Source organism: Dreissena polymorpha, chromosome 13 (genome assembly GCF_020536995.1).
Source record: "Dreissena polymorpha isolate Duluth1 chromosome 13, UMN_Dpol_1.0, whole genome shotgun sequence".
Taxonomy (NCBI): domain Eukaryota; kingdom Metazoa; phylum Mollusca; class Bivalvia; order Myida; family Dreissenidae; genus Dreissena; species Dreissena polymorpha.
In genome coordinates, this window is record NC_068367.1 from 26857555 (window position 1) to 26875039 (window position 17485).

The 17485-nt window shown below is 36.7% G+C and overlaps 1 protein-coding gene across 1 annotated transcript in view; it reads left to right on the forward strand.

The window, feature by feature from the left end:
* Positions 1 to 17485, forward strand: part of LOC127855708 (A-kinase anchor protein 9-like) — a 477990-nt gene that overhangs the window by 123420 nt on the left and 337085 nt on the right. Inside the window, exons 12-20 of the mRNA XM_052391486.1 lie at positions 2594 to 2709; positions 3521 to 3752; positions 4160 to 5997; positions 9387 to 9477; positions 10112 to 10233; positions 13430 to 14059; positions 15525 to 15705; positions 16369 to 16529; positions 17174 to 17233. Coding sequence (XP_052247446.1) covers positions 2594 to 2709; positions 3521 to 3752; positions 4160 to 5997; positions 9387 to 9477; positions 10112 to 10233; positions 13430 to 14059; positions 15525 to 15705; positions 16369 to 16529; positions 17174 to 17233 — 3431 coding nt within the window. The remainder of the gene's footprint in view (positions 1 to 2593; positions 2710 to 3520; positions 3753 to 4159; positions 5998 to 9386; positions 9478 to 10111; positions 10234 to 13429; positions 14060 to 15524; positions 15706 to 16368; positions 16530 to 17173; positions 17234 to 17485) is intronic.

A 17485-nucleotide genomic window follows, 5' to 3' on the forward strand; every position in this document is an offset into this window, starting at 1 on the left:
AGTTTTGGATAGTGCTGTTTCCTATGTCTGTTTTATTTTTATTTTTAATGTGATATTGATGTAGTAAAAATAGTTATTCTTGAAGTTGGTAATTTATAAATTGTCAAAAGAATTAATGCTAATTTCGTTCTCTGATAACCTTTTGTTGGCCTGTTGTAGAGTTGGGTTGGTTTTTCTGCCATTATTTACTGCTACTTGTTATTAAGTGATATTTGATATCTGCCCCCAGTGAAAAAGATAATTAATCACCTTGAAATGTGCAACATATCTTCAGTATGTTATATTGTTGAGTATTTTCTGATATTAGTTCTGATCAGGTATGCCATTTGTTGCATGGGGATGAAGGATTTATTGGAGCCTTGATTTGTGAAGACGGGCTGAAGGCATGTGCGTAAAGTGTCCTCACGGATTAGCCTGTGCAGTGAACACAGGCTAATCAGGGACAACACTTTCCACCTTGATTAATTTTCCGTTGAGAAGAGACTACCTTTAAAGGAAAAAATTCCATAAAAGCGGAAAGCGTTATTCCTGAATAGCCTGTGCTGACTGCACAGCCTTATCTGGGACAACGCTTTACGCTTATGAATTAAGTTCTGTTTTACCAGAGCTAGGCTTATTTATATGAGTGTGTTCTGAGAAAACTGGGCATAATGCATGTGCGTAAAGTGTTTTCCCAGATTACACTGTGCAGTCCGCACAGGCTAATCAGGGAAGACACTTTTTGCCTAAATTGGATTTTTGCTGAGTAGAATCTTCATTTAAACGAAAAATGTCATAAAAGCGGAAAGTGTCGTCCCTGATTAGCCTGTGCGGATTGCACAGGCTAATCTGGGACGACACTTTACGCACATCCATTATACCCGGTTTTCTCAGAACACAACTCATATTATGATGTGTTGTTTAACTGTTATTGTCATAGTTGGTTATTGTAATTTGTCGGGTATGTATTCAGATGAAATGTAAACAAAACAAAAGAATGAGCTATAATAGCTAATGTGTTGGAGTAGGCTGGACTTGAATAATGGGATGTGAAGAAAAGACGTGCTATATTTTGTGGAAAGTCTAGAGGTCAAACATGGATTCCTTAATGAAAGAGTTTCGGGACTTTTTAAACAGAACCCAAAGCATGAAAGATATAGGTAATTATGTGACCATTTTCTTGGTCATTCATGACTTTGGGTTAATGACATTTTCGTTAATTTAAGGAGGTGTCAACATAGCCAATGTGGTCTTTTTTTGTTGTTGCATAGAAATCAAAAGAACTCTTTTCCATAAAACGTCTTCGTCCAATCGTCATCAATATCATTTTTATGCCCCCCTTCGAAGAAGAGGGGGTATATTGCTTTGCTCATGTCGGTCTGTCGGTCGGTCTGTCGGTCTGTCGGTCCGTCCACCAGGTGGTTGTCAGACGATAACTCAAAAACGCTTGGGCCTAGGATCATGAAACTTCATAGGTACATTGATCATGACTCGCAGATGACCCCTATTGATTTTGAGGTCACTAGGTCAAAGGTCAAGGTCACGGTGACCCGAAATAGTAAAATGGTTTTTGAATGATAACTCAAGAACGCATACGCCTAGGATCATGAAACTTCATGGGTAGATTGATCATGACTTGCAGATGACCCCTATTGATTTTGAGGTCACTAGGTCAAAGGTCAAGGTCACGGTGACCCGAAATAGTAAAATGGTTTCCTGATGATAACTCAAGAATGCATACGCCTAGGATCATGAAACTTCATGGGTAGATTGATCATAACTCGCAGATGACCCCTATTGATTTTGAGGTCACTAGCTCAAAGGTCAAGGTCACGGTGATCCGAAATAGTAAAATGGTTTTCGGATGATAACTTGAGAACGCATACGCCTAGGATCATGAAACTTCATAGGTAGATTGATCATGACTTGCAGATGACCCCTATTGATTTTGAGGTCACAAGGTCAAAGGTCAAGGTCATGGTGACCCGAAATAGTAAAATGATTTTCGGATGATAACTCAAGAACGCTTTTGCCTAGGATCATGACACTTCAAAGGTACATTGATCGTGACTCGCAGATGACCCCTATTGATTTTCAGGTCACTAGTTCAAAGGTCAAGGTCACAGTGACAAAAATCGTATTCACACAATGGCTGCCACTACAACGGACAGCCCATATGGGGGGCATGCATGTTTTACAAACAGCCCTTGTTATCAATGATGTTGTCACTTTCGTAATTATAATTGTCGTTTTCATATTTCATATCATCCCCATTACTATCACCATTGCTTCTTTCATAACCATCAGCATTCATATTTGTTAGTATTCTTTTTTCCCTTTTTGTTCATTTTCTCTCTTTCCTTTATGCTCTTTTTTTCACTTTTAATAGTGCTCATTTCACTTGTTGTTCATTCTCAAATGTCATGATTATTTCTCCATTGTTGTGCGAATTTCTCTGTGTGTTTCTTTCCCTCACTTTGTGCTCATTTCTCTTGGTGTTCATTCTCTGTTTATGCAATAATGTCTCCTTTGTTGTGCTAATTTCTCTTTGTATTCATTTCTGTCACTTTATGATAATTTCTCTTTGTGTTCATTATCTCACTTTCCTCCACAGAGACCTTGGTGCGAGCTGAGTTGGGAGCCAACTATGAAGAAGAGCTCGTCAGCATGCGTTCATTTTACGAGAACAAGGTCTCCACGATGACCATCAACATGGAGCAGCTCAAACAGGTACTTAATTTTTCCTCACTCAGAAGTAAAGTGAAAATGGCTATATGCAACCAGCATAAATCCGGAACAGCCTGCAAGTAGCTCACAGGCCCTTCAGGTTTTATTCTGTTTGCTGCTCATCAGCACCTTAGAGTTGGAAATAAAGCCTTTAAAACTTGAATCTAGCAAGAAAGGTTTTTAATTTAATTTGATATCCTAAGAGACTTTGAATGCGTCAAATTGTCCGGAGTGGTGATGGTTTAAAGAATTTATCTTGATTTTTCATTTAAACCTAAGTATGAACTCTCTGGCCCCTGAAATTGGAAATTTTACTTTAAATATTTGGACGTTTTGACCTTATCTTGCAACACCAGTCCTTGAAAAAACTTGAAAAAACTAGAATGAACCTTCTACCCCCCTGAATTTGGCAATATTTGTGTACTATTTGAAAGTTTTGACCTTGCCTGGCAAGCCATGTCCGGTGCAATTAAATATTCAATTTTAGTATAAATTAATTTCTTGGATAATCTAATTCGTTTTTCCTTAACTGTTAGAAGCCGAATTATTTCTGGACAATATTTACTTAAAAGTCTTGATCCAGTGTTGGTTAAGCTAGAAGAAGGTCGAACAATTAAATGAAAGGTGATTTTGTACATGTTAAGGTCATCCTTCAAGGTCAAAAGTCAAAAAATACAATCCAAGGGAGGTAATAAGCTTTAAAATGGAGATAATTTGTAAACCTGTCAAATGATATATTGAAATTTTATTTCAAAGCGGCGCAATAGGGGGCATTGTATTTCTTACAAACACATCTCTTGTTTTCTTCTGCCAGGAGCATGAGCAACTTCTGGCGAGGCTTCAACAAGAGACCAGTGGTGGTTCCAACAGTGACCTGCCTTCTGCCATCCCTACATCTCCAGGCAAACAAAGAGACTATGTGAGGCACACTACGAAACTGACGGCGATATCCGACGAGGAGGACGCTGATTCTCCGCCTTCCACCCCACCTAAATCAGAATCCAGCCTTGAGTCGAAAATTAAATCTTTAGAAAATAAACTTAAAGGTCAGAAAACTTCTCCATTGATAATTGTAACTTTCGTAAGACCACCCAATTGTTACAGAGTCAGTGCTGTGGATGGCAAAATAAATTTTATATGGTCAGCTTTTCAGTAGGTCATACTTGTTTAAAATTTTGGACAGAGCAAATTTCGTATTGAAATTTTACTTGGCTATTATCTCTGCCATGTTAAGTAATAAATGGGATGCCTGAACTGAAGAGTTGTGTTTCTTTGAATGATATATTACTGGCTTATTTAGCATTTGCTGCTCTTTAAGTCTTTAATTTTTGTGCATGCTTTTTTCAGGATTTTTAAAAATTTTTAATGGGATTATGACCTCAAATGCTTTACATGGTTGAATCTTATGTTTTATGATTTCAATGAAAATATAATGAAACAAATTTGATTGTAGATAAAGAGAAGATAATCGATGAATTGAAGAAGAGAGTTGATGCAGAAACCATAAGTGCTGAAGACCTGCATGAGAAAATGCTGGACTATAATAGAACCCTTGAAGAAAATGAGGAGAATCTGAGAGCTAAAACGGAAGAAATACAGCAATTGCGAAAGGAACTTACTGAAAAAGATAGCAAAATAAGTGCTTTAGTAAGTGAAAAGGCAGCATTAGAGGAGAAAGGTGAAAAGGACCAAGAATTTTCTGAAACTGGTGATGATAAACTTGTTGCAGTATTGAAAAATAAGGTTAAAGAACTTGAGCACGAATTGTCTGTCAGTAAAGAGGCGAATAAAAAAATCAAAGATGAGATGGCTAAAATGGCTGATGAACATGGTGTAGCAATTATGAGAATGAAAGAAGAATTGGAGAAGTTGAATAGAGCAAAGATTGAAGCGTTAGAAGCAGGGTTTAAGATTCAGTTGGAAGAAGAACTGCAACAGCAAGCAGATGAGATGAATGAAAAATTAGAAAAACAAGAACTAGAGTTAGAGATTTACAAACAAACTGAGTCAGAGCTTAAGCAACAACTAGACATTATCGAGACTGAACACAACAAACAGCTAAGAGAATTGAAAGAAAAGTATGAAACTGAAGCCATTGAGTCTGAAATAGCTGAGGAAGATGAAGATGAAGTCCAAGATCATCTGGAAGATCATATTACATCTCCTGCTGAGACTTTGGATCAAGAAGCAATTGAAAACTTACGTGAACAGATCAGGGCTGAAATACTACAAGAATATGAGGAGTCTATAGACAAACTTAAGAATGAGTATGAAGAAAGAATAAGTGAGTTGAATGAACAGTTAGAAAACCTAAAGGGCCAAGAAATTCCGCAAGATGATAAGGAATCTAGTGAAAGTGATGATGAAAAAGAAGTGAGGGAAAGATTAAGAACTGAATTAGCCAAAGAGTTTAAAGATAAATTGCAAAATGTGACTGAGGAATATGAAACAAAATTGAGACATTTGCAAGATATTGTCGATGAAACTGAAAAGAAAGACATGGATACAAAGAAAAAACTGACACAATCATCCCCACCTTATGTTCTAGCACGTTCAAGGTCTCTTGATCGCATTCCTTCTCAAGAAAGATCCAAAGTCCCTCAAGACTATGAGGGATATGTTTCCACTATTCGCAGAGAATATGAAGAAAGGATTAATTCTCTGCAAAAAGAAATTGCTCAGTATAAATCCACAGTGGGACCAGTGCCTTTGACTCCTTTATTGCCTTTGTCTTTAAAACCTCAGGGCATTTCACTAAATGGTGATAGCATTAGACATGAAAAGACCAAACCATTACGAGCTTCCCCTGAATCGGGAATGGAGGCTTTGGGTAGTTCTTCAAATGGTTCTCATCAAGTGAGGAATGAGATTTACAATGAGATCTCTGAAGAATTCACTAGATCTTTTAAGAATCTGAAACAAGACTATGAGACCAGACTGGAAGAGCTGACAGGGAAACTAGAAGAGCTGCAGTCAGAAAGTGAGAGTCACGGTGGCTTGGAGAACAAGATTCGTGAAGAGTATGAGGACAAAATTGCTGAGCTGAAGGAAGAATATGAACAAGAAATAGTAAAAATGAAAGTAGATCATGAAGTGGAAGTTACTGAACTTAAGGCTGAATTGGATAAAGCAAAGGCAGAGAAACTTGCAGCAGAAAAGAAGGTGAAAGCAGACATGTTTGTATGGCATGAAGAGACAGTATCGCATTTAAAACACGAACATGACAGGACTTTAACGCAGCTCAGAAAAGAATATGAGGAAAAAATGGACCTAATAAGGGAAGAATTACAGGTAGATTAACTTTTTTGTGTGGAATATGTGTTAAAAGATTACCTTGATCAGTCAATACCTATAATTAATGACAACATATTATTGAACACAATCACACCATTATAATTTTGAGTGTCACAATTATTTTAAATTAATTTCATGTTCAATTCTGTTCTTTAATTGTGTGATTTGCTTACAATTACTTTGACATTTTCACATGATATGCAACATGATTCTTTGCTATCTTGATGATTTTGTTTTAATTATAACAACCAGGGATCATATTTTCCCGCAACATCAATCGGTCCGGATATAAATGGGGAAAAGTATCCGAAAATGTGTATCCGAAATCATGACAAATTACGTTAAAATATATACCATTGATTTTGCCATTCATGAAGGTGGTATAATACATGTACAAGTAAAATTCCCTTAGGCATTTTTTTTAAACAGAACGAGTTTTCTCAACTGGTTTTATCATTTGATATTTCATTGTTGTTTCGTGTGCTGTTTTATCAGACTTTTTTCATCGATGTCAATATTAATAATCTGTGTAAGTCTATACCGATGTTTTTAATTGTTGTCGACTCGATAATATCTTACAAAAATGCACTGAACCAAACAAATGTCTGTGCGTAGGTTGGCTACTGACAACAACAAACCAAATAATTAAGAAATAATTTGTTGTCAAATAACCCACGTCCGATAGTTTAGATGCGTAGAGATTTAAACATGAGAGCGAAGCATTTGAAACCACGCATCTAATAATTTTCCGGTCGTGAGTTATTCAACAACAAAGTATAAAGTACACGAATTAGTTCGATTCTAACACGGTTTTACTAAAGATTTATTCAATGTATATAATTTTTCTTGTGTACTATTTTCTGTGAAGTTCCGCCCATAAAAATAACTTCCGGCTGTTCTGTCGATCAGATCCGCGACTTTCATTCATAATTATATTACCGGATTAATACGCTGGTGGAAAATGTATCGGCATGTTTTGTTTAGTTACAGCGCGTGCATTCAGACGCGTCTTTTCGTATGCGTCTTTAATCCGCTGTTCACAAGTTTTTGATTCTTGGCCTGACGTTCAACAAACCGGTCCTGACCGGATTAGAGACTGCAGCGAATGATTTATCACATCTAATCGAGATAAGAATGTCATTAGGGTGTGTTAGCATGTACACTGTGTAATCAATTTCATGACATGGGAAATTTAATAGCAAACAGAATCGGACCGACTGTTTGGGATTTTCAATCGGTCTTTCATGACCCCAATCGGTCTAGGACCGACAAAACCGAAAAAAATATGATCCCTGATAACAACTTATCGTGATTTGATATTTAGTCATTTGTTTTCATGATTTTTGATTTAACTAATTACACTGTAACTCCAATATAGCGCGGTCAATGGGGTCCAAGCCGTGAAACAGCGTTATAACGGATCCGCGTTATAGGTTTTGAGCTCATTTACTGCAGGGCGCTATAAAAAAACAACAGGTATAGAATAGCCTATAATATAGGTCATGTATACTGCCATGCTGTGTTGACGCAAATACATGCATATAAACCGAATCGTATCGATAACAGTATACATACCGCTTTTCTTATGTGCACATTTATCCAATAATCCAATAAAATTGCAACATCACTTAAAAATAATAATCTTGAACATTAATGACGATATATGTTGAAGAAATTCGTAAACACAACCGTACGCATATATGCCATTTTCAGAAGTGTTAAGAGTACAGTGCATTATGGGGCAGAGCTTTCATTGGACGAGCGACTTTAAATTTTGATTGAATGCAATACGATTCATGTACAAAAAATTGTTTTATTGCATGCAAAAAACGTGTTTCCCGGGGACTTTCTGATACCGCGCGAAAATGAAAGTGAAACTCTGTTAACAATTACCGGTACACTGCGTTCGCATGTAAATAAATCGTCTGCATTATTTAATTTCTTATACACGAACTGAAAGATTAAATGACATTATACTAGAATGATAATGAAATGAAAGAAAAAGTTGTTTTATACAGTGGGCAGTATATTTCCCAGCCGCTCATTTAATATAGTCAAACTGCAACCATATCAAAGTAAGAATGTTTAAATTGTTTTGAATTACTTTAATTGTATAACTATCCCGCTTGCACTTAACTTATGGAAATTATCGCACTGAACCGCTCTGATGAGGAATACTTGTAATAAACACTGACACGCGAATTTTTCACACCTTTATTGACATTACACCACAGATTAACACCAATTAGCTGTGGGTGTTGTTTAACTTCGAGGCGATTATAATCGGTTCAACGGACGGTTGAATAAAGCAATCAACATGTGATTGCCGCCATCTTTGAATTGTCTGAAAATACATGAAGTTGCATAATACGGATTTGAATCAGAAATCAAATGGAAGGTTGGAGAAAAAATGGGATCCAAGCACCCCCCGCGTTATATTGGATTCAGCGTTATAACAGAGCGCGTTGTATTGGAGTTACAGTGTACCATGATTTGCTTAATGCATACATGTATTGGTTCTCACTTGATTGTTTTCCTTTATTTGCTGAATGATTTGATATCATTGTGATTTGTTTCCAAGATTTCTCACTTACATTTAAGATATCCAAAATTCAGGATGAATTTAACATGAAATGAAATATTGATATTTATTTCTATGATAGGCTTGCTGTGATTTGATATCTCTGTGATCTATTTCTATGATAGGCTTGCTGTGATGTGATGCCTCTGTGCTATATATTTCTATGATGTGCTTACAGTGATATCTCTGTGGTTTGATATATCTGTGATTTGATGTTTCTATGATTTGAACTATCTGTGATTTGATATCTGTGTGATTGATATGCTAATTGTGATTTGATATATCTGTGATTGATTGGATAATTGTGATTTGATATCTCAGATTAATAAGCTAACTGATTTGATGTATTGGTGATTTGATATTTTTGTGATTCAATATCTATCTGATTTGAAATCGGTGTGATTTGGAAATTTCTGCGATTTGATATCTTTAATGTTCAGGAGGCTACCTATTATATTGGAGGACTTTAATTTTTAGAGGCAGGGTAAAGAGAAGGCCCACAAAATGAAAATGTGATTTGATATCTCTCTGATTGATAGGCTTACTGTGATTTGATATCTCTGTGATTCATAGGCTTAATGTGATTTTACATCTCTGCTTTGTAGGCTAAATGTGATTCAATATCTCTGTGATTAATAGGCTAAATATGATTTGATACCCCTGTGATTGATAGGCTAAATATGATTTTATATCTATGTGATTTATAGGCTTAATATGATTTGATATCTCTGATTGATTTGCAAAACCTGATTTGATATCTCTGTGACTGATAGGCTAATTGTGCTTTTATATCTGTGAAATGTAGGAGGAGTTTGACTCTGAGAGGCAGCGTATAGAGAAGGACCACAGACAAGAACTTGTGGACATGGAGGACAGATATGACAACCTTGTTGAAAGTAAGCGCAATATGCTTGAAAAGCTAATTAATTTGGTAGCATAAACAATGGGGCCTTTGCAATATTATGTATTTAGAAACAGCAATTATTATTACTAGTAAAGCGCCCAGCATTCTGTTTTGTGAAGAATATATCAACAAAACAGAAAAATGGGATGATATTTTCCAATTTAAACTTGACATTTTGGGTAAATTGCATCACTTGATTGACAATTTGTTTAGGGAAAGTTGCTATATTAGGCCCCTGCTTAAGAGCAAGAAAACCGTGCATCAGAATATGCTTTCTCATCATTGCAAGTTTTGCATAAGGGAGAATTTTAGGAAAGGTGTCTTTATAAGGCCCCTGTTTAACTCTTTCCCACTCAGAAGCATAGTGAAAATGGCTATGTGCAAACAGAATATAACCAGAACAGCCTGCAAGTAACTCGCAGGCTGTTCAGGTTTTATGCTGTTTACAGCTCATCCGTATCTAAGAGTTGGAAATGAAGCCTTTAAAATTTGAATCTAGTAAGAAAGGTCTTTAATTAAATTTAACTTTCTAAGGGACTACAAACACGTCAAAATGCATATCTAAGTGGTAAAGCTTTAAGTGGAAGAAAACCGTGCACCATGACATGCATTTTCATGTTTGCCAGGTTTGCGTAAGGGAGAAGTACCAGAAGTAGCCCAGCTTGTGCGTGAGAAGTACGACCAGGAGCTCGAGATGGCAAAGTCTCTGATGCAACAGGAGAGTGAGGAAACCATGGAGTCTGAACTGGTGAGACCACAGATTGCATCATTTTAATTTTTTTAAATGGGAGGGGTGGGGATCTAGGCCTCCTTGCTGACTTTGGACCCTTTTAACTAAATAAGAATTGTATAGCATCACCTTGAAATAAAATGGACAGGTTTGCTTAGTTATGCCTTTGCCTTCAGACTAGTATGTATAACAATTTGCCCTGTTTTCTTCTAAAGTGGTGATATTGATCCCATTATACATATTTAAAAACTCCCCTCAGAATGTTAGATTTATTTTTTGTAAGGGACTTTTATCAGACAAACATTACCAAAGATAGAGGAATTTTCTGACTTTGTGCCAGCAATGTTTTCATTAAAGAAATTATTCAAAAATAATATTTCACGTTAGAATGACCCTGCCCCATATTCGTCATATGTGGAAAAAAACAACAACATAAAATTGCTGCCATATGTTTTCAGGGGTTCTGGGGATATTTGATATTTGATTAAAGAATAATTAAATAAATACAAAAAAATCAACGAATTTTATTATGAAAAACATCTCAGACTTGTTCAGAAACAAATTAAGACTTGTGGTTTTGAGTTGAACATGGTTTAAATTTTTATGCTCCCCATATATATATATGGGGAGCATATAGTTGCCAGTTTGTACTGTACTTTCTTCCGTCACACTTTTGTTACAGTTTCTCATATCGCCTTCAATATTTTACCGATCTTTTACATATTTGGCATGAAGGTACCTTGCATGGACCTCTACCTTTTGATGAGTTTTGACGTCACTGGGGTCAAGATCACCAAGGCTAATAATTATATTTTCCTTCACACTTTTGTTAGAGTTTCTCATAGTGCCTTCAATACTTTACCGATCTCTTAAATATTTGGCATGTAGGTACCTTGCATGGACCTCTACCTTTTGATGAGGTTTTTGATCACTGGGGTCAAGGGGTCAAGGTCACAAAGGCTAATAATAGATTTTCCATCACCATTTTTTTTAGCTCATCTATTTTTTGAAAAAAAATTATGAGCTATTGTCATCACCTTGGCGTCGGCGTCGGCGTCTGCGTCGGCGTCGGCGTCCGGTTAAGTTTTGCGTTTAGGTCCACTTTTCTCAGAAAGTATCAATGCTATTGCATTCAAACTTGGTACACTTACTTACTATCATGAGGGGACTGGACAGGCAAAGTTAGATAACTCTGGCGTGCATTTTGACTGAATTATGTGCCCTTTTTATACTTAGAAAATTGACAATTTTGGTTAAGTTTTGCGTTTAGGTCCACTTTTTTCAGAAAGTATCAATGCTATTGCATTCAAACTTGGTACACTTACTTACTATCATGAGGGGACTGGGCAGGCAAAGTTAGATAACTCTGGCATGCATTTTGACAGAATTATGTGCCCTTTTTATACTTAAAAAATTGAAAATTTTGGTTAAGTTTTGTGTTTAGGTCCATTTTATTCCTTAAGTATCAAAGCTATTGCTTTCATACTTGAAACACTTACTAACTATCATAATGGGCCTGTGCAGGCAAAGTAATGTAACTCTGACTGGCATTTTGACAGAATTATGTGCCCTTTTTATACTTAGAAAATTGAAAATTTGGTTATGTTTTGTGTTTAGGTCCACTTTATTCCTACAGTATCAAAGCTATTGCTTTCATACTTGCAACCATTATTAACTATCGTAAGGGGACTGTGCAGGCAAAGTTATGTAACTCTGACTGGCATTTGGACGGAATTATGGGCCCTTTATACTTAGAAAATTGAAAGTTTGGTTAAGTTTTGTGTTTTGGTCCACTTTACCCCTAAAGTATTATAGATATTGCTTTCATACTTGGAACACTCGCAAACTATCATAAGGGTACAGTAAAAGGACAAGTTGCATAACTCTGGATGTCATTTTTACGGAATTATGGCCCTTTTTTGACTTAGTAACTTTGAATATATGGTTAAATTTTGTGTTTCGATCCACTTTACTTCTTAAGTATCAAGGCTATTGCTTTCAAACTTCAAATACTTTCATGCTATCATGAGGTTACTGTACCTGGCAAGTTGAATTTTACCTTGACCTTTGAATGACCTTGACTCTCAAGGTCAAATTATTAAATTTTGCTAAAATTGCCATAACTTCTTTGTTTATGATTAGATTTGATAGATACTTTGACAAAACTACTCTTACCTGACATACCATAATAGACTCCACCCAAACCATCGCCCGTGCCCCCCCCCCCCCCCCCCATTTTTTTTTTACGGTTAAAAAACTAAACTATTTATTTTGATTATTTTATGTTTGAAATACCGTCCAACCATCGCACCCAATAAACACCCCCCCACCCCCCCCTCCCCCCACCCCCCCACCCCCCCTCCCCCCACCCCCCACCCGAATCCCCCCCCCCCCCCTAAATTTTTTTTTTTTTTTTTAAGATCACAAATTACCACCACACCCTCACACTATACCCCCCCCACCCACCTCACCCCCCCCCCCAATTTATGTTTTTTGAAACGGTTACAAAACACAAATATTTATTTTTATTATTTTATGTTTGAAATACCGTCCAACCATCGCACCCAAGAATCCCCCCCCCCCCCCCACCCACCCCCCACCCCCCCCCCTCCCCGATTTTTTTTTCCTTTTTTTCGCATTTTTGGAAGATAATGTAATAAATGTCCACACCCCCACACAATGCACCCCTCTTCTATCCACCCCTCCCTCCTTTGTGATTGAAAATGATAGTCCCTTCACCTTTAAAAAGAAAATAGATGAGCGGTCTGCACCCGCAAGGCGGTGCTCTTGTTTACAGTTTCTCATAGCGCCTTCAATATTTTACAGATCTCTTACATATTTGGCATCTACTACACCTTGCATGGACCTCTACCTTTTGATGAGTTTTGATGTCACTGGGGTCTAGGTCACCAAGGCTAATAATAGATTTTCTCAATGTCACACGTTTTTTTTCACAAAATTAACCCATATATCGACAAAGCATCATTGGGGAGCATCCATCAGTTTTACTGATATCCTTGTTTTATTTATTTTTTTTGTGGGGGGGGGGGAATGAAGCTATTTGAAGATAGATTTTTTTGTAATATAAAAATCCTAACAACTAAATCAAGGAAAATGTGAATTTTTATCACAATTTGAATACTTTCTGTATTTGAAGATTGTCAGTTTAACGAAAGTAAATGTGTAACAAATCCATGTATTTTTGTTTTAACAGGCACGATTGGCTGAAGAAAAGGACCAAGAAATGCAGGAGCTTCAGGAGAAACACGACATAGATCTCGAAAACCTACGGGTTGCACTGTTACAGCAATATGAGTCCCAGATCGCCGAAGTAGAGAGCAAATGCCATGCCGCCATTAGAGAAGCTCGGGCAGAGCTCGAGCAGTATCAGAGCATGCATAGACCCGAGGATAGCGGAGTGGAAATGTCACATTCCAGACCAGTTGACATGGAAAAAAGCTACAAGGAAAGGACGGTTACAGCGCAGGAATCTGTCGATACTACTACTACTGAAGATGTTGAGGATGAAGATAAGGAAAAAACTGTTACTGCTCCTGATTCCTCTAGAGATAAATCTGGAAAGGATTCGGATGATGATAAGGATGATGGAAAAGGTGGGGCGAGGGTTGTGAGTAGCACGAGTGGTGAAACATCGGATCCAGCCCTGCTTAGTGAAGAGAAAGGTGAAGGTGCTTTTGATGAAAACAAAGAGGTGGTTGAAAAAATGGAGAAAGATGTTTCCAGACAGCTTAAAGGTGTTAAAAATATAGAAAAGGGCGAAGACATTCCAGACGGTACTGAGAGTGACTTGGTGCAACAACTAAGAAAGGATATAGAAAATAAGGTAATGGTTGTGTTGCTTATGGAAAAAGGGGTTTAATGCATGTGCATACAGTTTTGTCCCAGATTAACCTGTGCCATCCGTTTAAAGTTTTTTGCTAAAAAAAGACGACCTTTTAAAAAAAATACAATAAAAGCTGAAAGTATTTTCCCTGATTAGAAAAATACTTTTCAATAATGACAGCCTTGCATTTAAATTAGTTCTCAATCTTTTATGACAAAATAATGACAAATTGAAGCACATGCTACTTTTGAGCAAACTTTTTTATGTCCCCCACTATAGTAGTGGGGGACATATTGTTTTTGCCCTGTCTGTTGGTCTGTACGTTGGTCTGTCTGTTGGTCTGTTTGCGCCAACTTTAACATTTTGCAATAACTTTTGCTATATTGAAGATAGCAACTTCATATTTGGCATGCATGTGTATCTCATGAAGCTGCACATTTTGAGTGGTGAAAGGTCAAGGTCAAGGTCATCCTTCAAGGTCAGAGGTCAAATATATGTGGCCAAAATCGCTCATTTTATGAATACTTTTGCAATATTGAAGATAGCAACTTGATATTTGGCATGCATGTGCATCTCATGGAGCTGCACATTTTGAGTTGTGAAAGGTCAAGGTCAAGGTCATCTTTCAAGGTCAGAGGTCAAATATATGTGGCCCAAATCGCTTATTTTATGAATACTTTTGCAATATTGAAGATAGCATCTTGATATTTGGCATGCATGTGTATCTCATGGAGCTGCACATTTTGAGTGGTGAAAGGTCAAGGTCATCTTTCACAAGGTCAAGGTCATCCTTCAAGGTCAAACATCATATAGGGGGACATTGTGTTTCACAAACACATCTTGTTTCATGTTTTACATCATAATGAATAACAAAAAGCGGGAACCAAAATTGCAGCAATAGCCAAAATTTCAACACTAGATGTGGTATGGTAACATATATTTAACGAGATACAAAATGATTGTTCTTCTTTTTTGTGGCACAATGTATTCCATGTTATTTTCCGGCAACAATATCTATTCTTACGACCCACAAACACTAAGATGGTACATGAACATGTGTTAAATATATTGTCCCACAAAAAAAGAGTGCATTTTGTATCTCGTTAAATCTATGTTACAATACCACAACTAGGGTTAATATTTTGGCTATTGCTATAAAGAACATAGATTTTTTATGTGTTAACTTTATCTTAAGAAATATTGTACGAAATATTCGTTGATTTTCAGTGTGTATGGGCTTTTAAATTGAATTTGGGGGTTTAAAATTGGGTGGAGTACCTGGTAAAGTATGGTATTGCCCATTCAGGTTTGGGAGAACGAGGCTACTATAGCCCAGCTGAAGGCAAACTAGCACTCAGAATAGCGTTGTTTCAATTTTATAATGCGCACCAACTTTTTAAATTGAATTTTTTTGTTTAAAACTGGTTGTTTTGCACCGTAAAGGACGGTATATTTACCTGCGCAGGTTCGGGAGTACGAGGCCACTATAGCCCAGCTGAAGGCTTCTCACGAGACGGAGGTGAGACAGCTGGTGGAAGAGTTGTCCTCCTTAGAGACAAACTATGAGGCCAAGATACACGACCTGCGCTCCACTCACGAGGCGGAGATGAAACGGACAGAGGGAGAGATGGAGAAATTGAGAGACGGTTTGAGAATATTTCTTTAGTTTTTTGGTTGGTATATTAAAAAGATGGTTTTCCGATCATTTCTTTAGAATTGTTTTGACAAAAAGGGACGAATTGCGAAAATTTATCTAGAATTGAGTCTTGCTCTGTGAAAATGGGGTTTAATGCATGTGGGTGAAGTGTCGTTCAAGATAAGCCTGCCCAGCCCGCATAATTTATTATGTTGTGATTGGTCTTGAAATCTTGTCAATGGCCATTCTTACCACCAGCTTCTGATTCTAGATGGGCAGTTGTCAGTTACTTTCATGAGCAGATGAACTAAGTACCAGTAATCCTGCTTCCCCAGGAAAAGTATTAGTAGGCTAATTTACAGCTGTGATAATACTGAAATATTGGGGAAAAAACACAAAAAAAACACTAAAAAACTAAAAAAAGTCCTAACAATTCTTTTAAAAAGGGGCCTTTGGTTCCTCGTTTTGTGAAAGAAATGAGTAAGGAATTTTTAAATTGTGAAAAAAAAATTCACAAACAATTCAAAAATTGTGAAAATTTCAGTCACAAACTTCTCAAAATTGTAAAAATTTGAATCATGAACTTTTCAAAATTGTGAAAAACAGCCATTCTCTTGAAAGGAAAAAAACCCTGAAAGAATAAAAAAAATAAATTGTAAATAACTATTTTCAGACCTGGATTCAGGGGAAGACAACACTGAGGCACTGGAGATGGCACACCAGCAAGAGTTGCAAGACTTGGAAGACAGACTGGTACAGAAGCACATGAATGAGCTCAACAATCTGGAGTCTCAGAACCAGTCGAAGCTGGACAGTCTGGCCCAAGAACATGCCGTAAGGACTACATTTGAAATAATTAAAAAAAATGCAGTTTTAAGTAAAAGAAATTTAAAAATAAATTACAAATTATATTGACAGTGTGGCTAAGGAACATGCCGTAAGGGCAACATAGTAAAGGTTTACCTTTTCCCACTCAGAAGCAAAGTGAAAATGGCTATGTGCAAACAGCATAAAAACAGAACAGCCTGAGAGTCACTCGCAGACTTCAGGTTTTATGCTGTTTGCTGCTCTGATGAGGGTATCTAAGGGTAGGAAATGAAGATTTTAAAACTTGAATCTAGCAAGCCAGGTCTTTAATTTGATTCAACTTTCTGAGTTTTTACAAATGGGTCAAAATATGTATCTAAATGTTTAAGGGCGCAAAAAGCAGGCTTAGTGTCCTTGTTGCATAGCAACTATTAATTTAGCCTGCATGGGCGAGAAAGGAAGATCCTCTCTTGTAGAGTTTAGAGCATGTAATTTATAATAAAAATTACTTCAGTTTCCAAATATCATCTGACATTAATATGTTTGTTTTTAAAATCCAAATATTATCTGACAGTTATATTTTTATCTTTAAAAAGGCATTCTTACAAAATCAAACCCAAGCAGCTATTGTTTGGCAAGAACTGTGGGTGAAAATAATGACTGTTTTACAGACAGAGCCATTACCCCACCCACTTGTGATCAGGCAATATGTACAAAATCTTATTGAAAAGGTGTTGGTAAAACTGTTTGAAGTTTCAATGTTCAGTTTTAGTTGTTTACGTGATTAAAATTATTCTGTTTAACAATGTTTTTCTGACAGTTATTGACTTCCCAGCCAATATCCATTTATAATCTGTACAATTAAGGTTTCTTAAATAAGAAAAAACAATATTGAAATGTCATTGTGTTGTTCTGTTAAAAGGAGTTTATAATTAGTAATGAGAAAATGCCACTGGTTAAAATGTCTGCATACATTTTGATTT